The sequence below is a fragment of the Aulonocara stuartgranti genome (genome assembly GCF_965226115.1).
Source record: "Aulonocara stuartgranti genome assembly, chromosome: 16".
Taxonomy (NCBI): Eukaryota; Metazoa; Chordata; class Actinopteri; order Cichliformes; family Cichlidae; genus Aulonocara; species Aulonocara stuartgranti.
Window position 1 is genome coordinate 21,224,746 of NC_138952.1, and position 25,825 is coordinate 21,250,570.

Here is a 25,825-nt window from a genome sequence, read left to right on the forward strand (position 1 = left end):
GCAGCAGCAGTTATCATCATTTGACTTCATCAGAGTCTTGAGAATTTAATTTCTCCCTTTCTATCTCATCCAGTTGCTTTTCTTTGCCCCATTTTTCCTGTATATTAAATATGCCTTCCCTCTGACCCTTGTCCCACCTCCAATGCTTTTACATTCATTTTACTTAGTGCCAGCTCCACTGTTCCCTGTTTAAGTGCCTGTTTTACCCCAGTGTCCCAAATTAGCTCAGTCACCTTGTCCTTTGTTTTTGACTAGGTGAAACTAGGTTGCTTCATACAGTAAATTTGGCTGGCTGTTTGAAGTAAACTGATGTAGGCTGGTTAAAGCAAAAGACCTCTTTTTCTTCATATGAGTTTTCTATCAATTTTTAATGGATTTTAATGGATGTCTTTTGACTGTGGGAGGACCAAGAAAGAACTCACCCAGGCACAGGAGCAGGCAACAGTGCTAACCACTGCACCAACATGTCACCGTACCATAAATTAACCATAATGCATAATTCACAGACACACCACTTTGCCATTGACAAGCCTTTATTCATTATCCAGCTTCAGTTCATACCTTTGTGGTGTGCAGGTCGCTGGTACCTGTTCATCCTGTTTGCACATACAACTGGTCAGATCAAAGTCATAACTTACTCGATAACAATGGATGAAACTAGAACAGCATTTGGCAGCACCAGCCATGTGAACATAAATAACATGGTCAAAATAAAACCCCTTTCTCTGCAAGTATTGCACATTATAGAATTTAAGCAAACAGCTAATAAACAGAAAACAAAAGAGGTGTTCGTTATCACAATAATGCAATATGCATTATTTCACTTGAGTCTAAAAACCTTTATCAACTTCTCATTGATAGTCAAAACTGCATATATCCCATACATCACTGCAGAGGTGTACAGCTGCAATAACATATAGCTGAAGATCTTTTCATGCAGGCAAAACGAATAAGATTTCTGATTCTAATCAAGAACTTCTGCATAATTTTTCAGAGAACTGAGAAAAACCAAGACACACATTGCTTTAATCAATAAAAACCTTTTCAAGTTTGAAGGGCTCTCAAACCACCATAGCGCTGCATATGATCCTGCAGAAATGTTTCCTTAGACATGTTAGAGTTGTGGAATAAAGTGATGGACCACTCTGAAGCCCACCATTTGTCCACAAGTTCTCCTTTAATGCTTCCAGTGTAGCATCAGAAGAACATCAGAAGTTAGGTAAGACATCATTTCAATAAAAATGCCAGAGTCGTGTCAGATATATGCCGTACTCGTCAAAGAACTGTGCTTGTATTGGAGTGATGTGGTGCAGAATATTCACGTGTTTGTAGAAAGACAAAGAGATGGCTGCTTAAGGAAAATAAACAAAATAAGCTCTTTGATTTTAACAACTCCTGCAGATTCTGCTGAGCAGCTTATCTCCAGAGAAACATCTCTAACAAGTGACTACACTTGCTCTGATGAACTTTATTGACCTGTATGTTGCCTAGAGTGGATTTAAAGTTAACAGCAGGAGATAGGTCATTAGCATCCCGTGACATCTTGCTAGCTTCTCTTGTCTTTTAAACTTGTCTTTATATGTTGATCAAAAAGAACAAACCTTAATATCTGTTCCCATATTATTCCCTGTCATTTGCCAAAATAAGTAGGACAGAGGACAAAAATCTATGAGATGGAAATTGTTTTACGTAGTGGATTTATATTGTACCTCAGTGCTTTAGGCTTGGCTTGACGTGAACCACACATGCTGTGTTTGTGGTGAGGCACAGATCAATATGCACATAAATTTAATGCCCCTTTCAGACATGCACTCCTTACAGTCTGGCAACATCTGAACCTTAGGCTTCCTGCCTAAGAAATAGCCAAGACAGAATCCAGAAATCAGCAGACTTCAGTTGTTTTAGGCTTTGGTTCACAACAGTGACTTCAGAAAAGAAGATATCTCCTTTCAGCTGACAACCTAAAACACCACAGCAGCATCTCCACACTGGTACACAAGCTCTGCCATGCAAATCAATTTATAATTTTTTATGAGTTTTTTTCTGGATTTTTGGTTCATATTCTGTCTCTCTCCATTGAGCAAGGGATCAAATGATTATTACCCCCACAGTATGTCTGAGGCTCTGTTAGTGTGGTGGTTTACACATGTGTGCTTGCCAAGCAAAATGTTTCAGATTCACATCCAGCTGGTGATACAAACTCCTCTTTGGAATTGAGTCAGGAAAGAAAACAGATCATACATCCAGAGCTACCTGCTGTGGTGAACCCTTTGGGATAAGGGACCAACCGAAAGAAGTGATTTATGTGATGAACATGAAAAGTAAAATGACTTTTGCGTCAATGACACACTAGGTAAAGCCAGTGGGAATCCAATGTCTGAAAAGGGCTCAATGCGTTTTATGTTTTGTAGATAATCAGCAGTCTCACTTCTTAACTGATGGTGTGATAGCGTCAACAAAAGCTGCTCTGCTGAGTACAAATACATCTGTGTGCCACATCTTTTTTCTTCTAAAACTAAAGGCTTTTGCACGTCTCCTTAAAATAAATCCAGAGAGACTGTACGCTTCCCGATGCTACAACTGGTACAGCAGCAAACACTGTCTGCACACTGGCTACGAAGTAACACAGAACGCCGACTGTGGCTGTGAAGTATGTGTGAAAAGTGTTTGAATCTAATACTACTGAGAGGAGAGGGGAGTCTGCTAGAAAATGATCTACAGTGAGCACTGGCACTTGGACATTTATTATCTTAACAATGACTAAGCACAGAACAAAGGGCTGCTGTTCCAGTTTGTGTTGGTGCTTTTGTTTGTGTGGTGCCATCTTCTTCATCCCCTTACAGTCTTTTGGTTTCTGCCAAATAGCAGAGTCCACTTAGGTTTCGACCTTCCCATATGTCCCCTCTGGAGGGCGGTATTGTTTGGGAAAGGCCTTAAGCTGGAGGGCGTTAAAGGCATATTTACGACATCCCACATTCTTCATGGTGTTCTCTCTCCTGCAGCCCTCGCTGTGAGACAGAAGTCATACTTTTTTTTTTCTTTTCCCTTTTTTGGCAAATTACTATTTTTCCAGTGTGTTTTAGGTGTAGATACTGACCTGCGCATACAGTCCAAGGCCTGATAGAAGACCTGTGGGGCCAGGGCGTGCTCCTGCTGCAGGATCTGACACTGTTCCAGGGTCACAGACATGGCTGTGCGGTCCTTAGCGCTCTTACAGCTGGTAAAACGCACTCCGTTCAAGCGGCGACACACCTTTGGGGATTCGGAGGAAGAGATTAGAAGAAGGAGACAGAGCTTTTACGCTTCAGGGGCTAGAATTAGAGGCAGTGATGATGAGTCTACCTCAGCTGCTTGCCACAGGATCTCCACGTTCTTGTTCTTCTTGGTGTTCACGTTCTGGCTCAGCAGTTTGAGCAGCTCGGGCACGCTGGTGGTACTACGAGAGCGAGGGAGACCTGAGGAGATGACAGAGGACGAGTGGTGAGCAAAGAACAAAAAAAAGGGAGGAAAATACACTTTTCTCACTAATAAATTATGTATTTCACTCACAGTCTTCTGGAAGGACCTCTTTAAACTGGTCGTAGTACGAGCTGAGGCGAGTCATGCTTTCCATGTTGATGACATCTTGCAGCGATGTGTCTCCGAACCTGCACACACGCATGATTTAAGAGTTAAAAGTTTTCATTAATATAACACATAGCCTGCTGCTGTCTGGCTTTTCTGTACTGAAGGAGGTTCACTTCCAGCACAGCCATTCAAAGTTTAATGCAACATCAATAAAAACGAGCACACATATGTATCAACCCAGTTTTTAAAAGTTAGTAACTTAAAATCTCGTCTTTACAGTCATTTTTTAAGAAAAATCTAAATTTGTTGTCTTGCAAGAGAGAACATTTATGCAGTGACCATGCAGTGAACAAGCCTCATTCAGCCAGAGGTTTAAAAATATGCTTTAAAGCCGAATGTGCTGCTCACTGGCCTTTTTGCGACTGACCTATCAAGCTTGGCATGGGTATCTCTTTCTACCTTTCCTGCCCTCTAGTCTCAGTGACTCACTTCTCAGCCAGAGTCTGCTGTTCGTTAATGCCAACGTTGAACAGGACGGGCTGAACTCGCAGCAGCATCCCGTTTTGGATCTCTCGTGGCAGCATGTCAAACATCGCCCCGGGCATCGGGACCCTGACGTTAAAGCCGCTCCTGTTCCCCGTAATTACCGGCAGCATGTCGGGGCTGAAACCAGAAGTTGCCTGGGTAACTTTAAAGGTGACATTTCTCAGGTCCATCACTCCGACGCTCATGTCCTCCAACATGGCCAGCTCCTCGCCTTCATTTATGTGGCAAAGGAAGAACAAAATCAGGGCATGGACAGGGAGTCAATTCTGATTGACTTTTAATATTAAAAGACATTAAAAACCACAAAACTTAGTTTGCTAAAGGAAGCTTTGTAACCAGTTTTATATTAGTTTTTCAGCAGCTTTTGAATTTTTGTACCTTTAAACAGATCCTAAGTCAACTACTACCTTTAAAAAAATTATACTATAGAAATTATAGTTTTTTCATTCTCATTATTATTTGAAATGCAATGCTTTAAAAATAATTTTACTAAAAATAATAACAATATTTTCTGTGTAATTTCATGGAGATCATTAGTGGAAGATGCACACAGTCTTTTGTGATTTTACATATTTCTATATACACAAACATGCACAAACAAAGTTACCATAAGTGCTGAGCAGGCCCTCATACTGCACCAGCAGGCCGATGGTGTGCAGCTGCCTGAGGAAGCCTGAGTCACAGAGGCAGTTCCTCAGCTTCAAAATGAAGCCGCAGATCAGAGCGGTGAGCTGTAAACGGCACACATCACATCATCACAATCGTTGAGTAAGGACAAACGTCCAAGCCTACACGTGCACGGGTTTCATGCACTGTACATGTAACAGTCATAGCAGTTAGCGGCAGACCGTCTGGCAGAAGACGACGTCGCGGCGGTACTGCAGGGTGAGGCTCATGGCGATGGTGGGGGCGCTGTCCTGCATTAGCAGAAACACCATGGCTTTCTTGGCTTTGTCGCTCATCAGAGACACGCAATCTGTCAGCGTGGTGAGGAGAGGATACAGGGCGTCGCTCCACTCACCTGCAGGGATTTGAGAGGACATTTCTATCAGAAATCCTGAAATAGCCTGAACAAATGGCTGAAGTAATAGCTATACACACAACCCCACAGTGTCTGCAAATTTAAAATGATTTGTGCAGTTTTCATTAAACATCTTTCTTTTTTATGGTTTATTTAAAAATAGCAATAATTTGGAGGACGAACAAAAGAATTACAGAGAAAATTTTTTTTTTTTGCCTGCATCAGTCAAACATCAGTGTAAAAGTGAGAGATCTCTCCTGATTCTATCAGATGTTGCTGCTTTTTGCAGAAACTATCACATCGCTGCTATCCTGGCTCTCTCCACAGTCTCACTATAGGCTTTTATCATTTAATTTAATACTGATCACTCTCAAAGCAGGTCTAGATCTGGGCCCAGGCTATGTAGCAGAAACATTTTATTTAACCAGTTAGCAGCCTCAGGTCCTGCAGCACTCCTGGCTGTTCCAAAGTTGAGACTGAGAATGTTGAAGACACCGTGTTTTTGCCTCCTCTTTTAAAGATCTGCTTACATGTGACATTACATGTGATGTCTTTTTCCTTCTAATTACAGTTGTGTGTGTTTTTTAATCTACTCTGCCTCTTTTTAATCATCGGTTCTTGCACTGTGATACTTTTTCATGTACCTACTGTTCGTAAAGGAAACAGTGCTCCTACCTGGGGATGACTTTTCAACCTCTGGGCTGCTTTCTGCAAATGAGAGAACATAAAAATGTTTGGATACGGACAGATTTCCACTTGGACTTGTATCTTAAAGATTTATTTCAGCTGTTAAACAATAGAGATGATTAACATGACTGAGACAGCATGCCAGGGTCTGCTTCAGGATAGTTGAGAGGGATGATAATGATGATGACGTCTGGAGACTCCTGAAAGTTTATACCTGTACCTTTGTTCGTATTAGACGGCTGAGCTCACTCAGTACGTGGATTCATGCAAAAATCTTGTCTACGTGCGTTTACCTTTCTTAGCGTTACCCGGCTCGTCACTGGCGAGCAGGAAGACGTCCTCAGAGCTGCTGTCACTCTGGAGTTTGTCCCGCTGCAGCAGCCTGTCCACTCTCTGGATCACACACTCCAAGCTTTTATCCACGTTTAGCCAAATCTTCTCCTGCACAAATAACCATCAATCAAATCAAACATATATACATGCATATAAAAAACATTATTAACCAAAAGTGGCAGATGGACTCCTCTCTTACCCACTCCTCTTCATGCAAATCTGCCTGCATGGAAGCGCGCTTGTTTTTAGTCCCTTCACTGCCCTCCAGAGGAGCTGTGTGGCGAGAGGGCGAGGTGGTAGCACGAGAGGGCGAGGTGGGGTGACGAGAGGGGGAGCGGGACGGAGAGCGAGAGGAGGGCGAGAGGGAGGAGGATGGCGACGGGGTGCTTTGCTGAGAGAACTCTGGGCGGGCTGCTGCCAGAGCCACGATGGCTGTGGACAGCAGCTTGGAGTCGCACACGGTCACGAGCTGACGAGTCTACAGGAGCAGCGGTGCAGGACAGACGGAGACGGATAAGTTATACTGAGAAATGTTACACTACAGACATTACATGAAAGCACGTTAACACATTAACATTTATTAACTGGCTCTTAAAGGTAATAAAATGAAACTGAATTAATTTTTCATCCTGGTCAGTCTGTGTTTGTGTGAGTCAGAGGTTGCCTGGCAGTCACAGTGCTGTCAGCATTGTCGTGATATATAGTGCTAGTGCACTGGCTGTAATCTGCAACATCATTCATTTATTATTTTTTCATTTCTCTGTGGTTTCAGTGCCCTCTCCTGTGTGTCTCTTCCAGTCACTTCCTGTTTTATTTTGAAGGTTTTTTCTTTACGTCACCTTTTATGTTTTTACTCTGTGCTTTTCTCTGCTTGGTGTGGATTTAATCTGTGTGAGTTCCCTCAGTCCTTGTTAGTTTGTCAGGTTTTTAGAATCCTTTCCTGTATTTTCTTTTAATTCTAATGAATCTTTAACTCTAATGACCTTTTTATCTTGATGTTGCAATTTTTATTAACTGGTCTTCAAAAATAGTTCTCCAGGCTTTCTGAAAGTCTTTCAAAGTATTTCTTTGGAGACTTTCAGTCCAGTCCTTGTACCTGACTGTTGACAGATGAATGTGTTTTTGGTTGTTAAGCCCATTAACACTGACCTATTAATCATTCAAGCACAAAAAAGGAACATAAATCAAGGGATGAACCGGTGTTGTGTTTACATATAACATAAAACTGAAGAGCTGATTCTAATTCGCAAATTTAGGCACTAATCACAAAACACATAATTTCTTTCCATTACTTTTGTTAAATTTTTCAATATGCCAAATATAACACTGTTTGACAGGCATAAAATAGCACTTTTGAAAATCTTATATGATTATATGGTGGCTTAAGACTTTTGCACAGTACTGTACATATTAAGTATCCCTGCAGTTCAGTCTTACCTTCTCTGTTAGGATGGCCAGAGTTCTCTCCAAAGCATTGGCTGAGCGCTCCTTGGCAGCTCGGGACAGACGTTCAGTGTAGTAACACACTTGTGTCTTAAGAGTGTTAATCTGACCAATCAGCTCCTTTGCTTTTACAACATCCTGAGGCTGGTATGCCATTGCTTTAGAGCTGGAGCCAGGTGTGCATTGATGCGTGTGCAAGAAAGAAAAAGAGGTTACTTGAGAAACAAGTGTGGTTTGGTTTTATCCACTTTTAAAGCTTGTAATAGGATTTAGAGAACCTTACCCCTCCTCTCCATGGGTTCTGATTGAATTTAAAAAAAAAAAAAGGTTTGTTATAAACTTCAAATGAAAAACAACCACCAAATCCTCACGCAAGCTTCAAACAACTCACTGTTTCCTGGCTTCTTCGAGCTTGTGCAGCAGCTTTCGGAGACCGCAGCCTTTAAAGCCTTGATGATGTGCTGCAGGCGCACCAATAGTTACTACGTCGTACGTCCGGTCTGATTAAAGGTTAGAAAATAAAATTAAGAAGGGAGGAAATCCATGAAAAACGTGAATATTAAGTTACAGAAAGCATGCATTAAACATTTGTGGACAAATTCGTACCGTAACCAGACTCTCCCTGTACTCTCATCCTCTGGATATGTAGGTTAGTGGGGATGAACTCCAACTTCCTCTCAGCTTTCAAGGTGCTAGACTTAAATGACGGACCTGTGGGGCAGCAGAAATGAGAAAAAGCAGTTGTTTGTGATTCTGTGTAAGGAAGATGGAGAAAATAATGATTAAAACCCGCTAACAGCTGTACATGATGTCAGAAAGGCTATATTTTCAATGTTGTAACATTTATCTTATTAGGGGAGTTAATGCTGTTTACTTCCTGACATCAGGAAACATCCCCAATTGTAAAACAATACATTTTGGTCACATTGTGCAAGACTAATTTTGACATTTAAAATCAGTGTGATGGCCCTTTACAATGTATATTATGGAACTAACCCTTATATTCATGCAGGTCACTTATGGTCTCCTGGTAGGTGAGGATGATGGTCTGGTACTGAGTAATGATCTGCCTCCTGAGGTTCTCCCAGCATGGAGACAGCTCACCCAGTTCTTCCAGCTCGCACACCCTGCACATGCAGTAACAATCAGTGCATCCAGCTGACGCACGGAGCAGCTCACAGAGTGCGTTTTGTGCTGCTCATTCAGTTATAAACTGAACGAGCAAATGAACATAACAGTAAAGCAGTTACAGACATTAAAGTCAACCATTAAGGGAAAGCCTGCGGATATCTCTTCAAACCATTTTCTCTAACCTTTGCCATTTTTGGGGTTCGGAGTACTAAGCAGCGTTTTACCCTCAAGCAGTTATTATTTAATCGAAACAATCTGTGAAAAGTACACGCTTGGTTAGATTCCTCATAAGTGTCATTTCTTGACAGGGAAAAAGGTTGTAAAAAAAAAAAAAAGTAAGATGCATCTAGAAGAGCTTCACAAATCTAACAAAAACACAATAAGAATGCAAAGTTAAAGGAGCAAATAACACCACAAATAAATAAATTACAGTAATTAGTAATTTACATGGACTAATTTATATGGGATGACCTGTGTCACCTTTATTGGCTCAAACACAAGTACCCCGGATCCTACAGTATCAGAGAGAAAACCCCCAACAATCAAATCCCCTTTTAACAGGAAGAAACCTCCAACAAAACCAGGGTCAGGGAGTAGAAGCCATCTGCTGTCACGTCACCAGTTCGGGTTGAGGGGAAAGAAACAAAGAGAGGATACAGCAGTGGCATATTAACATATGGGGAGTCTTGCAGCAGTCTGAGGATACAGCAGTATAACTAAGGGATGACCTTGTGAGGAGAAGGACTTTAAATTCAGTCGTCGGTTTAGAAGGAGCCAACGAAGAGAAGCAAATATAGGAGAAATACGATCTCTCATCCCTGTCAGTACTCTTGCTGCATCACTCTGAGAAAGGATGTTTCTAATTTTAGCAGCATTGCATAGGTGAAAGAAAGCAGCCCTGTATATTTGTGCAATGTGTGCAATGAAGGGCAAATCCTGATATATAAAAATAACTTCAGGATTTCTTACAGTGTTACTGAAGGTCAGGGTAATGTCATCCAGAGTAAGTATCTAGTTAGACGCCATCTTTCTGACTCTTTAGGGTCGAGTACAATCAAGTCATTCTTGTCTGAATTTAGCAGAAGAAAATCACAGGATGCATTTATGTCTTTAAGACATGCCTGTAGTTAAATAAGTGATTTGCATCGACTGGCTACTGCATTATCTGCATATCATAGATGATACTTACATATTACTGTGTATCATCTGCAAAATGTGTGCAATGTTTTCTAATAACACTGCCCAAGGGAAACCTGTATCAGATGAAAAGAAAACTACCTGTTTACATGCACAAACTGGAATCTATCAGATTTTTCCCCCCCAAGTGTCTGTATTAAATAGCTTTGTTTCATGTCTTAATATTTATGACCTAAACAAACTGTGATCTTAAAAGACTGCTTTGACTTCAGCATCAAATTACTGCATTTTTAGAGAAGGGGGATAAAAAGAGATGTATTCATATAAATTCATCAAGCTGAAGCCAAATCACTACTTACAGCCTTCAGACGTGAATGCAAAATTTATTTTGTGTGGATGATTACATTTTATATGTGCAGACGATTGTGTCCGCTACATAGCTTTAGGTACTGCTGGCTACATAATATGACCATTAAAAAAAATAAATTACATTAACTTACTTGTACAAGTTTAAGTTTTTCTTACACAGAGCAAACAAACTGGGTTGCTACGACAACTACAGCACTTTGATCCCCTCAATCAAACAGGACATAATAATATTTTGATGTAAAATTGTGAAGAATTCCATCAATTACAGTCTGAAGTCCAAACCAGAATCAAACCATTTGAACAATTACAGAAATAAGACTGAAGAAAATAACCAGGAGAAACACTGAAGCAGTACTCTGACTTCAGCAGGTCTACACTGTCTGTGTTTAGCCAATATGGAGAAAAGCGACAATGCAACAGGCGAAGTAACAGTTTATTGCATCATCTCAGGCCTGAATGCCTTTTTATTTACCTACAGTTTGTATGACACAACCTTGTGACTATTATACAGACGCTTGCTAATATTTGTTCTCAGTGTTGAGTGACTGTATTTACTGAAACAGCTAAAACGGTTCAGTTGTGTGAGTTAAGACCTATGTTTTTGAGTGTTTACAGCATTAGGATGGGTCAGTATTTTTACCTGTCAGATGTATACTTTGTGTTTTTCAGTCACTTGAAACAAATGAGCCTGATTTTTCTGCCCAGCAACACGCATATGCTCCCAACAGCATGCTGCACAGCCTGCAACAAGCCCTTCTAGACTCAAAGAAGGAAAACCAGGAGGTGGCTGCAGAAAATGCTGCTTTGAGGCAGCAGCTCACCAGAAAAGAGATCAGCTGGGAGAAAGAAAGAAAGAAGCTGCTTAAGTTGCTAGGAGGCATTAACAAAGAAATAGCCTCTAAGACTGAGGATATTGGGAGACAAACTAAACCAATCAAGAATCTTCTCAGTCCATGAACAAAATGATTCATTGCAAACAAAGACACTGAAACCAATAAACTGGCTTAAAATCATTCACTGATCAATGCGTGGGTACCAGAGATGGGCCGTAACTGTAATCTGATTACTTTTTTAAAGTAACGAGTAAAGTAAGGGATTACTATTGCAAAAACGGTAATTAGATTACCGTTACTTTCCCGTAGGAACGCTGCGTTACTGCGTTACTAAAACCGTGATTTTTTTTGCAAGAATGTCTCATGACAGTGACGTAAGCGAGTGCGCCGTTAGTGACAACAGCTGTGTGCAGATCAACAATGGATCACATATCGAGTGCGGGAGAGAGTATGAGCGTGCAGCATTTAAAGCGTGGAAGTACTGACCTTACTTTGAGTTTGATTCCATAAAAAGTGACAAAAATATTAGCGTCCATCGTGCGTGGGAAGAAAACTTCTTTTTACAGCGAAAAAACCCCTAAACTTCCAAGCAAGCACCGAGTGCGCAACGACGTAATGGGAAATTCACAGAGAAATTCGTGGATTCTTCAACTGACCGCGGCACACCTGCACCAGGGTAAACCTCCGCCTACCGTAGTCCTGCTTTACAGGTGAAAATAGCGCAACAGGACCGCTAGTCTTTGACTTTATTTATTTTCTGCTGTGTTTTACTTGCATCTATTTGAAAGACTGAGTGTAAACACAAAAAATATTTTATTTTATGTGCTGGAATGTGTAGAAAATAGGTTTAAATGTTAAACTAATTTATTCAAGTCAGAGAATGTTGCATATAATTAAATTTTTGCTTGATGCATAAAGTTAAAAGATTAAAACTGATAAAACAAGTTTAAAAAAAGAGACTTTTCCATTTGATTACATTTTGTATGATGGATTATGTAGAAAAAGTAGAATTGGGCTGAAAGATCTATCGCTTTATCCCCTCTTCAGGTTGTAAATCGTGTTTTTAAAAAGTAACTAAGTAACTAAGTAATTAATTACTTTTGAAAATAAGTAATCAGTAAAGTAACGGGATTACTTTTTTGGGGAAGTAATCAGTAATTAGTTACTGATTACTTCTTTCAAGTAACTTGACCAACACTGGTGGGTACACAGATAGATGGATGGCAAAACATCTGCTTACTAGGCATCACCTAAGCTAATTTGAATCTCTGCTCCTACACGTGTTTGTGAAGTTGTGGAGTATTTAAAATGTAAAAGCTAACTGTACAAACAAGAAGCATGTGCCAACCAAACATGCTAGTTTCACCTGATAGCTTAGCGATCCAGCCTCCTATCCAAATGTGATCACTTACAGCTTCAAAATGCCAAGAAGGTAAAAACTAAACCAGAGGCTTCAAAATCCACAAACCAACTGGCGACAATACGGAACCACGTCCATCTTTTATATACAGTCTATGGTAGCACGCAGAGAACGCTTTCTTAAAAGGTTCGCATTTATTAGACGTTGACATCACTTCAAAAAGCATCAACACATCTTTCACATTATACCTGACAGCATCCTCCTCCAGCAGCAGTTTGACATACTGTCGAGGAATATGCAGCGAGAGGACGCTCTCTGCCATCTGCTCCAGGATCCGCAGGTGGTTACCATCCGTAGTGGGGAAACGGTACGTCCGTGACATGACGCCGCCAAACACTAAAACAAGGAAAAATATAAATGAGCACTGCCATTGTTACTGCCAGCAAACTACATGTTACTGGTTGTGAAACTTTCCCATAACTCGGAGTAGCAACAGCTCACATAAGAGTTCACTCACCAGCCTTCAGCAGCGGATCTTTACACAAAGAGGACGACTTGGATTTGATGCCCATGGATTCAGTTAGGCTTTCATCCACAGGCAGAACCATCTGATGCACACATAAACAACAATGTTTGCATAAAGAAGGATGTGCTGCTGACCTTTACATTACCAAAAAAGTCAGAAAAAGCAGGAAGTTCAATAAAATTGTTTTATATTGTTTTAATGAATTCAAGCACATTCACAAGCCCGTGGCTGTTATTCCTGGTATGTTTCATGTACTTTGACATCAGGAAAAAATTAAAAGTAAAACAGGAAATTGTCTTAATGTATCAATTAACAAAAAATAATACATTTTCATACTTTAATTTCAAATATTGCCACAAACTATAAAACAAAGTCTCATTCGAAAGTCATTTTTGTGAATTCCTACCCTTCCATTAACAGTATCCCCCCTCTGTAATCTTGCGACAGGAGCTCTCTGCTCACGTTTCTCCTCTATCTGCCAGGCAATGACAGTGATGTTGCCCACGCGCTCGTTCTCCGCTGACCTGACAAATCAAGCGATAACCAAGTGAGTGCAACGTCCCCAAAAACCCAAATGCGACCTGCAGTTCGTAACACAGAAAAGTCACATTGTGCTCTGCGTGCCTCTTACCTGAGAGTCAGGTGCAGTCTGTGGTGCTTGTCCTGCAGCAGCTCCTTCACGGAGAACATGGCAGAGCCGAGCATGTACATCTGTCACATAAAAACACACAAACCGAAAGGATTTAGAGGGTTCTACCCAGATGAGCATCAACTACGAAGGATTTGTTAAAGAAGAGCATTATTTACTTTTGCAATGGAAAATCTAAAGACAGTTTATTGACTTTGTAAGAAATTGTCTTGGCGGGGGTGGGGGGGTTACCGTGCCCTGTGAGCGGTCCTTTACGTCGTAGACTGAAAGCTTGACCTGCGTCTGCTGAGTGATCAGAGAGTCCTGAAAGAAAGCTATACTGCTCAGGAAGATGGGGTTACTGGTGCCCTGAAGACAGAGAGACGAGGGGAAAAGGCTGTGTAAGCATCCAACGGCAGGCAGGAAGTGACAGTGAGGTAGAAGGTAGCATACCTCTATGATTTCAGTCTGAGCGTGTTTAGTCCAGAAGGCCTGGGGCGGAGTGGTGCAGCTGACGGCCACAAAGCTGGTCGGCTTACGGTCCAGTGCAGGAGTCACCAGCTCACTGCAGGCTGCAGGGACATTTAAACACAGGCGATTACAAACTGGGGGATTTAACAGTGGGATGGTCTGTAATCTGTAGCAATGGGAGGATTTAAATATAGTATGTTGGAGTAGTTAGTACTTGACAAGCAGCAGCTGTTGAGTAATTCTTTAGTGGATAAAAAATAAATAGGAGCCAGTAATTATGGGGACACATCATGTTTATGAGTTTTTCTTAAACTGACTGAGAATGAAAAAACAAAAACACAGCATCGCAGTCAAATCATCATGTTTTAAAGTAGAATATTTAAACATTTTTAGCCAGTTAATGGTAGTGAGGCAAAATATTTTTTTAAAACTGCTGAACTATTATCCCCTTAGTTTCTGTTTCTGGCCTCATTTCTCTCTCTGTCTTATTTTTTGCTCTCTTACTGCTTATTAGGGAACTTTCTGGCTCTTCAGATGCGAAACGCTCTTAAATGTTCACTAACTAGCTGACTATCAGCGTTCACTGAAAACAGTGAGCTGAAAACTCACTGCAAAAAAACAAAGATAGTATTTTGGATATAGAGTTCTTATTCAAGATGTTCTCCTCCTTGTTGTTTATCATTTTTCACCTTGACTTTCATGTGTATTAAATCTTTGGTTCATAGTTTCAGTTTAATACTGCTCCTCAGTATTTTCCTGTACCATTCTGTGTCAACTCCACTATTTTAAGTTCATTCATGTGTCTATGTTTCACTTCCTGTTTTATTTTGATACTTGTCTCTAGTGTCCCATGTTTAACTTTATTTCATTTAACTTCCTCGTCTATCTCATTGTCTATGATGATGTTCACCTGTATCTTGTTATCTTAACTCTGGGTTTCAGCTTCCTCACCATCTTGCAGACTTTGTAATTCTGGCCTCTCAAATCATCCTAAATAAAGGTTTGTTTTTTGTCTATGTCTGCCTCACTGCATCTAGCAATTTATGCTGAGCAGTGGGACAATCTAAAAAAAATGCTTAAATGCTGCACAGAGTTGAGGATAAGCAGCACCTTACTCCAAAGTTTTAATGACAGATTAGTGTAGCTTTGTAGGATGATGCATCCCTATGTCAAAGGAATCATTTTGAAACACCCAAACAGTGCATTCGAGAAGAGTTAACCAGCTGTGGACTTCAGATAGCTGCAGACATATGATGCATAAATGAGTTTTTGGTTTTGGAGTGTTGGCAGCACTGTGACTTGTTAATATGCTTTAGAGGATTAAGGAACATCAACAGAGACAAAATCCAGAGACAGCAGTGGAAGATGATATGTGGTTTAAGAGTTAAAAAAAGTTTCAATATTTCCTTATTGTGGGGATTTTTATTGTGCTGTGACTAATTAAATTAACTGCCAAATGAAGTGCTTATGGGTGTCTCCAAGATGGCTGCTGAGTGGTGAGTCTTGCTTCTACAGGGACTCTGATATCAAGCATTAGCTGCATAAATGCTCGTGCATTTGTGGATCGATCAAAATAAAATAATTTGAACACTACCATATTAATTCTAGTAGAACATAATAAACAGTCTGGTGCATCAGTAAGGTGCAGCAACAATATCTACAAACACATTCTGAACATACCCACGCTGAACTCCAGCACGGGCTCATCTGGGTCCTGACTGCTGCCTGTGGGGAAGAGAGCGAAACAGAGATGAGCAGAAGCTCTTTACAGTTTTGTTATCAATGAAGTAAGGTTACCATGGTAGCAGTTACTTGGTTACCTGAGAGAGCCAACCCCATCATCTCAGCAGAGAGATCAAACGTATTAGCCCGGTAGACCGACCATGGCCGATGGCGGGGGCTGCGCTCCTTCCCAGACATGGTGGTTTCAGGTCAGGGCTGAGGATTTTGTTTTTGAGTAAAAAAGGCCTGAAGAGCAGAACAATGTCGAGCAGGAACAGAGTCAAAACTCTTGCGTAAGCCTTCTTATGACGTGTGTGCGTGTGGATCTGAGCAGTCACACTTTTGTCACTGCGGAACCTGACAGAAAGAAAGAAAACGAGGCAAATCAGACAGAACTGGACATCTTCAGTTCTTTGATACTGACATCAAACTCATCATCACGACAGCAGCTGAGCTCCGAAAAATAGCAATGTGCTCGCAGTTAGTCACATAAAGGAAGCCACTTTGCAGCACACATGCTCAAAATCCGGTTACATTCCTCTTTTTTTTCACAGGGTTAAAGGATGAATAACTAATAATAGCTCGATGATGTTTCCACAGATGCTTCATTCTGAGGCGAACGGCGCTGTAGGTTTTGCAACTCTGTGTCATTGCTCTAAATATTTTTATCCCCATGTTAACGTGCTAATATAGGCGGCGAGAACATTTTCTGAGAGAAAAAGTGAGACTTCACACAGCTGTAGAAAAAAAACAGCACTGCAGCACACTGAATTGACGTCCTGATGCTATTCGTGCTTTCCTGGTTTTAGACAAACCTAATAACCAACACAGGAACAGGGAGTCAGGTAAAGAAAATCAGAAATGCTCACATAGAAAACAGACGTAACAGAAAAACTCATAATCTCCACAACCTCTCAAACCACGTTCACAAAACTGGCTTGTAGATGTGATGCACTTGTCTAAATCAAGTGATAGGTCTGTACACTGATAATTGCACTATACAATCAGGTTTTAATAGCAACAATGCTGTTTACTTCACTCTAATAGCATTTTATTCATAGTTTAACTGCAAATACAACAATCACCATTTCACTGGGGCTGACAATACAAAAGAAACAGCACGTAGGGTTTGTTGATTTCCTGCTGACGCTGCACCTGCCAAAATTATTCACTACAGCAGGAAACTAAAGCTGTGCCAAGTGTGCCAGCAGAGGAGATCTGGCTCCAGTGCAACATTAACAATCTCCCCCTGACTTCATCTTCTTCCAACTAACAGAAAGAGACAAAAGATTAAACCACTGCTGATCTAGATCTGTTGGAGACGTGGATCTACATTCACGGGTTATTTTTTATTATCAGTTAATCTGGAAATTATTTTCTTAAATGATTAGTAATAAGTTTATTGTTTGGGTTAACTGTTTTCTTTAACTTTCAGTTTGAAAAACAATTTTTATTCAGGCTAAATGCTTAAAGAAATCAGTGAAACCACAAAAATAATAACATATGGTTAAAAAAATAGAGCATTGTCAGTATTTTAAGTTAAGTTTTTTAAGCCATCCCTCATTTTTTTATAGTTTATTCACAAGGATCCAGATTTTATTTTAATATTCAACTTTGCAATTGTTCACCAGGCTTTGAGGAAGCCTTTCAAATTATTTCTTTGGACCTTTTTTCATTCGTTTTCAGTCCGGTCTTTGTACCTGATAATATTTAGAGGAAGATTTCTTTGTTTGTTAAGCAATGTTAAGTCATGTCCTTAAGAAACAGGAAAAAATCCAGCAAAGAATGACACAGGGCCTGAGAGATGCATCTGCCTTCAGTTGATCCATGTGCTGCTCACTGGTAGCAGGAGGAGGGACAGTGAGCGTCCACCGCTACCTGTAAAACACGGTGGAAGCTCTGTCGTGGTTTAGGATCACTTCAAAGGATCTTGTCAAAAGGGGTGGATTCAGAAAAATACTGTCTGATTTTGATCAACGCTGCACATATTTCAGTAAATCACAGCACCTCCTCTTCCTAGAAAAATATTTTAGAAAAGAGGGCTGACACAGTTCTCCATAGTGAGTACACGTCTCTTCTGGTGTGCAAGTAATTAAAGCTGTTTCTATATCTATTTTTGTCCTGTGAGCTGACACACTGTCGCAATATTGTTTTCTGCAGTAAGCGCTCTCCTTTCAGCAAAGACAGAGGAGAAGAGATTTGAAAGCAAAAAGCCTCGGTAAGGAATACTGTATGCCAGAAATGCATGAAGCAAACGTGTAATGTTAAAAGAAATGAAAAGGATTCAGCAAGTGGTCCGATGAGCTGCTTCAAATTCCTGTGAGATGTCAGACTCCGTTAACCTCTCTGGTATATGTTTGCTTACACAACTATACAACCTGCCTTTGCTCAGCGCGATCACTGCCTCCTCATACACAGAGACGAGGGTCGTATCAACGCGTTCATCTGTCTCTGTGTGTTGCTGTTTATTTGATGCTACACTGATGAGGGGAGAACATCTGTGTGTGAGTGTTTCTGTCCATTCATGTGTGAAGACCTCTGCAAAGGAAGTCTATTTTTACACATGAATCCTCTCTGACGTCACACGACACGTGCAAATGAAAACGCGGCGTCCCGGCGACACACACGCACAGCGCTAGAACTCACCTCACACACATACAGTTTAGTCAGCGTGATTCTCCGTGGTAGTTTAATTCCTGTCTTCACACCTTCATGTGAGATCTAAACAAATGACAATTACAGCATGGATGCTCTGCCTCATTAGGCTGTGTAGGAGTCATTGACAGTGGGGTTGGCATTTAGCACGCTGTAATCGCCACTGCCTGGGGCATTGTGGGAAGCTCTCTAGGAAACCAATAGAGGATCTAATGCAAAGCCACAGGGAGCGAAGGATCATCTTCATTTCATCTGTCTGACGGTCATCAGATACACTCAGTTCACATATGTGGGGCTGGAACTAGTGCTGAAACAACCACTTTCCAATCCAATTAAAAGACTTAATCATCATTAGAAGTGATGAATGATAATCACTTACTAAATATTTACGTTTTTACTTTTTCAGCTGCTGTTTTGGCAAAAGATGCTATTTGATGCTGTGAATTTTCCCCATTTTCCCCCACAAATTTCTGCTATATCACACAGAAGGTTCCATTTTCTGAACTTCAGGGTTATATTTTTAAAATGTTTATAAATCCAACCAGCAGTCTAAACCTTCATGTCTGTCACATCTGTCACAGCTCATAGTATAGCTATAGTAGAAAAGTGGGAAGTAGAATAAGTAAGTAAATTGTAAATTGCAAGTAAAGTTTACTAGCAATTTACAATCCATACACACAAAATGAAGTGGGAATTTGGTGGTAAGCTTCACTAAGACTTCCTTTGGATCCTGTTACATTATTTAATTAAACCATTATTTAAGTAGCTTTTCACTCCTTTTCACTCGGTTTGAACTTCAGCAGGTCGCCTCGAGCTAGATCAGCTCATTTATGAAAAGCCACTTGATGTAATGCAGCTGAACCTGTTCACTGACTTGACGGGGAGTGGAACTGGGAGGAGACTTGACAGAAATTGCTTTGTTTTTTACTTTATTGTTAGTTAATTGTTGAATGTAGTAGCGCAGCAAACACACCAGACTGGGAGAGCTGCAGGAGTTCTCATTTTAAACCTAAATAACTGCGAGTCAGCCATGAATTATCAACAGCAGGTAAGTTTCTATCTATCTATACTGACTGGACACTTTTACCTTCAGAGCTGCTTTGATTCTTTAATTCCTCCTGCCATTCAACAAGGTGCTGGGAACATTTCTCAGAGATTTTGGTCCATGTTGACACGATAGCGTCACACAGTTCCCCATCCATGAGGTGTCCCCGAATCCCAAAGATGCTCTTTTGACTGAAATCTCGTAACATTTAGTTCAGAGGACTCAATATCATGTTCATGAAACTAGTTTAAGATGATTTGAGCTTCCAGATTTATTTTCAGTAGTTGGGTACACATGCTGGTTGTGGTGTTTAAACGGTGCTTAGCTGGTGCTTAGGTCCAAAGTGTGCCAGAAAAGATCCACCACACCATTACACCACTAGAAGCCTGAACTGTTGGTTTATGGAGGATGGATCCATGCTTCCATGCTGTTTACGCCAAATTGTGACCCTAATACCCGGATGTTGGAGGAAAAGTTGAAACTCACTGAATCAGGCAACGTTTTGCCCATCTTCTCTTTCTCAGTTTTAGTGAGTCTCTGTGAACTTTAGCCTCAGTTTCTTGTTCTTAGCTGACAGGATTGTTACTCAGTGCGGTCTTCTGCTGCTATAGCCCATCTGCTTTAAGGTTTTATGTGTTGTGCCTTTAGAGGTGCTCTTCTGCATACCTCTGCTGGTATTTGAGTTGCTGTTGCCTTTCTATCAGTTCAAAGTATTTTGACCGCTACTTTGAAACAGGGAACCACCGCTCACACTCTCTGTAAACACTAAAGACAGCTGTATGGAAAAATCCCAGAAAATCCGCATTTTCTGAAAAACTCAAACCAGCCTGTCTGGCAAATAATACAAATACAGTATAATAGTTCTGCAACATTAAATGTATTCAGATGCTGACTGAAACTGGGTAAGTTTTACCTCTGACAAGCAGATTGCCTGTACTAAAAAAACAAATGTGTCAGCCACTTTCTGTAATGTAGCTGAACCTGTTATCTGGGTACACGGGGAGTGGTAGTGGGTGGAGATGTGTCACTACTTGCTTCTTTTATTCTAATTATTAACTGTTATTAACACAGATTGATAACATTGTATCCACTGCAAAATTTGGAGACTTGATTGAGTTTTCCTACCCACTCGGATATTCGCACTGGGCCATCTATGATGACGATGGACATGTAATCCATTTTGCGGTTGCAGGTGAGTAAAACATGTGTGTTTATTGCATTCATTAAACAGGCAAATTATAACACTAACATTTCTTGTTTCCTTTTTTTTTCCAAGATGAGAAGCAACTAATGACAACTGTTCGTACTTATCTGCAAAAAATCATGCCAGTATGTGGGGACCTTCTCCTTGGAGAAACCAAGATTCGCAGAGTCCCTGTTGGTGAGGTCAATGTCCCACATGGAGCCCATGCGTTGGTCAGTAACAATCGCCATGCCTTCACACCTTCAGCACCTGAGGATATGAGGCTACGCCGTGACGCCCTTCTCAATCAATCCCTTCCATATAACCTTTTTACTCTAAACTGCGAGCACTTTGCCACTTTCATACGCTACGGGAAAGCTGTCTGCAACCAGGTAATGCCGTCACTCGAAAAAACTTCTGATTATCATTTAAGATGTGGTAATACACTGGCCTTCATGTGCTTGAAATCATGCATGATAATGTTGGGACATGCTCCTAATGAGAATATGAACGGTTTCCTGGGGGATCTCCTCCTAAATCTGGACCAGAGCATCACAGAGGACAATCTGAGGTGCAACCTGACTGTGTTGGATGGACTGAAGCATATTGTCCCACAGGTGCTCTACTGGATTTAGGTTAGGTGAGCATGGGGGCCAATCAATGGTACCAAAACCTCCTTCCAGGAACTAGCTGCATTCTCTAGCCACATGAACCCAGACACTGTTTGCAGCAGGAGGAACCCAGCACCCACTGCACCAGCAGAGGGTTTTACAGTGGATCCAACGACTCTATCCCAATACCTAATAGCAGTCATGTGCCGTTGCCCAGCCTTTAGAGGTCTGCGTCGCTCCAAGAATATACCTCCCCAGACCACCACTAACCCACCACTAAACCGTTCATGCTGAACGATGTTACAGGCAGTATAATGTTCTCCACAGCTTCTCCAGACCCTTCTCTCATCTGTTAAAAGCACAGCACACAAGTGGTGGATCTGCCAGTATTATATGGAAAGTACCAATGTGGCTCCACAGTGCTGAGCAGTGAGCACAGGGTACACTAGTGAATGTCAGGCACTCAGATCACCCTCATGAAGTCTGATTGTGATTGTTTAGTCAGAGGCATTCACACTGTGTCCTGTTGGACATCACTTTGTAGCTTTGGCAGTTCTCATTCTGTTCCTCCTTCTACAAAGGAGCAAACAACAGACCTGCTGATAGGTTAACGACTTTCTGCAGCCCTGTCTAGCTCTCCTAGAGTAACTGCCTGTCTTATAGAATCTCTTCCATGTTCTTGAGATTGTGCTGGGAAACATACTGATGTGGACTACCTATGCAACCTCTGTAGGGTCCAGATAGCACTTCATGCTATGAATAACGACACTGACCCCAGCCAAATGCAAAAACCAGTGAAAAACCAGTCAGAAATAAGGAGGAGGGGAAAAATTCCAGTAGTATACCTGTAAAACCATTCCTGTTTTGGATGTTGTCTCATTGTTGCATCTTTAATGCACCTGTTGTCAATTTCATTAACACCAAACCAGCTGAAACTGATTAACAACGCTGTCTGCTACTTAAATAACCTGATCAGTATCCCAGATGTTAACAGACTTCATGCAGTACTCTGATTAAAAAGTCTTCCTTTAAGTTGTTTGAGCAGCGTACAACATGAGAGAACATCAACAGCTTTGTCATCTGGACTGATTTATGAACTGCACTTCATATATCAGTCGGTACTGGAAATTTTACAAAACCAAATATGTTTTATATTAACAGGAAAATGGTCAGATTATTATTAGCAGTAGTAGAAGTATTGTGAGTATGAGTGCTAATCGTATTAATAACACGGTTATTCTTTCTTTAGATCCCTGCAAAACCCAAGAATGAAGAGTGCACAGGAGCAACTACAGTTTTCAAAGACATTGTCAACTCAAAGCAAACTGATTAGAAACCTTTTCATTTCTACATATATGAACTTGTGCGGTGCCTCGGTTTGGTCTTTCTGAGTCACATCACCGTAAATATCCAACATGTTCTCTTTGTCTGGCCCTTTATGGAGCTTAGCCTGATTATTTTTTTATGAAGCCACTTATGGGATTGGCAGTATGTACTGCAAGGTTTAAACTTACTTGTTTTTTGCCCTTATTTATTCATTTGCAAATGCTTAGTTGAAACCGATAAATATTTTTTCTCAGCAAAATATCTTTAATAATTCCTCCAGAGAAAAAAACAATCTTGGGATTCATAATTTGGCCGAGCAAAAGCCCTGAAGCTATAAGGTTCACCACGACAAACCACACGCTGGCAAGCTGAAAGCACGTGATGATTATAACGCCAAAAGATAACGTGTGATAAAAAAAAATGTAGATACTGATGTTCTACTGATGTTCTCATATAATATCAGATATATTTTTCTGTTCAGTCACAAAACATGAACAAATTCACCTAACATTTGTTATTTGTATTTATTTACTTGTTTACTTGTTTACGCTCTGAGGCTGCTTCCAACAGAGAAGCTGCAGGGAGCCCTCTGGTGGATGAACTATGCAACATCAACACTCAGTGTGGTGAAGGGTGTTTCTCCCATCTTTTCTTAACTTTGAAAAAAAGAAGAAGGTTCCTTTAACAGCTGTTATAAATACTGATACCAATAAACATATATTGGATTAATGACCCAAGAACACCAATGGGTTGTTTCTGGTCTCAGGGATGACCACAGTGTATAAGTAGCTGATTTCCTCTCTTTGACATAATTTTATGCTGACGTTAAAAGTGTGTGCAGCTTACCTCGCTGTATAGCTGCTGTCAGTAAAGGTGGTTTTATGCATATTTTATCTGAAAGCAAACTACCTGAAACAGTGTATTAAGCAAAAGTCCACTCCAAGATCTCAAACATCCACCAAAGCTGATGACAACAACAATCTTGCAATGTTAATTTGGTTTTACTGGAGTTCAGCTGAAGAAGATGATAATGGTCAAAATGAATGCAAGTTTCTGTCCTGCACCAGAGGGATGAAGTCAGACAGCGCGTCAGCTAATTCTTCATCGTCATCCTAAACTGAGCAAGAGGATAAATCCAGCTGCTGTCCTGAAGGTGACATCTGACCCCAATCACACACTAAACAGACCCTGTTTCTGTTTTCTAGCTGAACAGTGTGGCAACAAACATGGTGAACATGCTGCAGGGAAGCAGGTGAAATGGTGTGTAGTAAGAGTGCGGAGATTCGGGAGCTCCTGAGTCCACTGGGATGCTTTGGAGACAAATGTGTCCCAGTTTGTTGGTCTGGCGGCTCACCCCCTGCAGGTGCTGTCAGCACCGGCTGCACTGCAGCGCTTCCACAGCTTCTCCTCCTTCTCCTCATCCCTTTGTGATCAATCCTGTGTTTTTCTTTTGTTTTTGTTTTCTTTTTGTTATTTAAGCCAACTTCCTTTCCCTTGTCCCTCTGTAACCTCAATGTTCTTCTTCATTTCCATTTATTGATTCAGATTCAGTCCAGAGCTGGCCTGTGCCTCGCTGCTCTCCCTTGAATCTGGTCTACAATCAGCTTACCTGGCATATGGAAATGTCTGTCACAGCCACGTGCACATGGATGCACCAATAATCATGGAAGCTGAGCCGTAAAATGCTCTCTGATCAAACTGATTGAAGAAGACGAGAATATATGAAGAGAACATTTAGAAAGCGGGAAAAAGAAGTCTTCTTCAGAGAACTGAGAATTATAAAGGAAGCTCAACTGAGATGAACTGCTTTAGGTTATGTTTCAACCAAATGGATTCTCGGGAGAATAAGTCATGGATTTCCCTCAACACACTAGGCAGAACGTGGCAAATCTGATTTGTTCAATCAAAAATACTCCTCTGAAACACACATGAGCACAGGACAGAAAGGGCAGACAGAAGTGAATCCCCAAAGAACCCAGTGCCTGCTCTGTTATGAAAAGAGTGGCTCAGAAGATCAAATTTAATCCTTTCCCTGCCCCTTGGGAACATCAGGGAGGACTCTGGCTTCATAAAGCAGTAAATATGACACTGGATGCAACCAGTGCATTATAAAAAAAAAAAGCCCCCAACATATAACCTCATAATATCAGATACACACTCTTTCAGGCTTCAGCAGAAAGCTGGGTGTTATTCAGCAGGCAGTCTGCGTGGAAATAAACAACAGGCCGAAGCTTCCCACTACAAATCTATTTATGGAAGGTTTAGCCAATGACAGGCCCATTGACACCATACTTAAAGCGTGGATATATGCTCATTCACCGACACTACCAAATAATAACAAACATTGCGTCATTATGTCTGCTGATGCTCACTGAGGGAGGCAGCAGCACGGCGCTGCGGGTTGTGACCCACAGCTCGTTTAGCACTGTTTTAAATTAAAAACAAATCAGCTGCACACATTTTATTTTATTCATTTGTTTTTTGCTACGACTGTAAAACACGTATTATTGTGATCCCGCTGCGAGGCGGTGCTCTCGCTTTGAGACAGCTTTCATATCCGGGAGCAAAAACCCTCGAGAAACCGTGAAATAATAATACGAGGAATTAGAAACAAACACAAATGTCTAACCTTCAAGAGAAAAGCGATGGTTTCTTGTCATGCTGATGAGCATCCTGCGCGCATCGACGATGTCTGCAGTCGAGACTCGCCCTGACTCCCTCTGACACATCAGAGACGTAATACCTACATAGATGGTAATGCCTCCTCCGTCCACTGGGGGGAGATGTCGGCCAGGATTTATTCTCTCCAGGCTTCGTTAAAAGACATTCAAAGCTCTCTTTTAAACGTTGGCTGCCTTTTCCCTTTTTGTTGTGCGTTCTGTCAGAGTTTCTCTGTGTTTTTCTATCCAGGGACAGTTTTACTCCATTGGCAGTGATCTTGAGATCACTGTCATCCTGAGAAATGAAGCTGCTGCCAGTCAGGACATCCATGAACTGCATCTCACAGCTGTACACAAAACAATCCCAAATAATGTTTTTGATGATTAACTAACAAAAAATTTTTCGTTTTCGTTAAACAATCTTTAAACTATCCCTCTAAATTAAATTCAGTGAGTCCTTCGGTGTCATTCAAATCAGTTTCCTCTGCAGGATATATATCAGAATCAGAATCAGAATCAGAATACTTTATTGATCCCTGGGGGAAATTATTTTTTGTTACAGTGCTCCATT

General features: G+C 41.0%; 2 protein-coding genes across 3 annotated transcripts; one reads left to right on the forward strand and one right to left on the reverse strand.

The window, feature by feature from the left end:
* Positions 1 to 521: 521 nt before the first annotated feature.
* Positions 522 to 25,695, reverse strand: inpp4aa (inositol polyphosphate-4-phosphatase type I Aa). 2 transcript variants are annotated; one of them, XM_082507606.1, is made up of 24 exons: positions 25,224 to 25,695; positions 15,873 to 16,131; positions 15,733 to 15,777; positions 14,035 to 14,153; positions 13,834 to 13,950; positions 13,585 to 13,664; positions 13,360 to 13,477; positions 12,945 to 13,035; positions 12,676 to 12,823; positions 8,594 to 8,724; positions 8,204 to 8,308; positions 7,989 to 8,097; positions 7,881 to 7,898; positions 7,592 to 7,763; positions 6,354 to 6,632; positions 6,115 to 6,262; positions 5,810 to 5,842; positions 4,962 to 5,134; positions 4,721 to 4,844; positions 4,057 to 4,324; positions 3,550 to 3,647; positions 3,343 to 3,455; positions 3,098 to 3,252; positions 522 to 3,008 (listed from the first exon to the last, which is right to left on the reverse strand). In XM_082507606.1, the coding sequence occupies exons 2-24, from the start codon at positions 15,970 to 15,972 to the stop codon at positions 2,876 to 2,878; spliced, it is 2,877 nt and encodes a 958-aa protein (XP_082363732.1). In that variant the 5' UTR covers positions 15,973 to 16,131; positions 25,224 to 25,695; the 3' UTR covers positions 522 to 2,875. The 2 variants fall into 2 exon arrangements, with proteins under 2 accessions (XP_082363732.1, XP_082363733.1); XM_082507607.1 differs by lacking the exon at positions 6,354 to 6,632.
* Positions 19,310 to 23,326, forward strand: LOC309691433 (phospholipase A and acyltransferase 2-like). The gene is made up of 4 exons (XM_082509076.1): positions 19,310 to 19,477; positions 20,546 to 20,666; positions 20,751 to 21,049; positions 22,518 to 23,326. Exons 1-4 carry the CDS (start codon positions 19,460 to 19,462, stop codon positions 22,599 to 22,601), a joined length of 522 nt encoding a protein of 173 aa, XP_082365202.1. The 5' UTR covers positions 19,310 to 19,459; the 3' UTR covers positions 22,602 to 23,326.
* Positions 25,696 to 25,825: the final 130 nt, after the last annotated feature.

Excerpts from the sequence above, each read along its gene's own strand:
- inpp4aa (XM_082507606.1), bottom strand. The coding sequence starts at position 15,972 with ATGTCTGGGAAGGAGCGCAGCCCCCGCCATCGGCCATGGTCGGTCTAC. Across the intron at positions 5,843-6,114 it reads GCCGGGTAACGCTAAGAAAG|AAAGCAGCCCAGAGGTTGAA; the intron begins GTAAACGCACGT and ends TCTCATTTGCAG. Across the intron at positions 3,648-4,056 it reads CAGCAGACTCTGGCTGAGAA|GTTCGGAGACACATCGCTGC; the intron begins GTGAGTCACTGA and ends GCGTGTGTGCAG.
- LOC309691433 (XM_082509076.1), top strand. Across the intron at positions 20,667-20,750 it reads AATCCATTTTGCGGTTGCAG|ATGAGAAGCAACTAATGACA; the intron begins GTGAGTAAAACA and ends TTTTTTTCCAAG. Across the intron at positions 21,050-22,517 it reads GGAAAGCTGTCTGCAACCAG|ATCCCTGCAAAACCCAAGAA; the intron begins GTAATGCCGTCA and ends TTCTTTCTTTAG.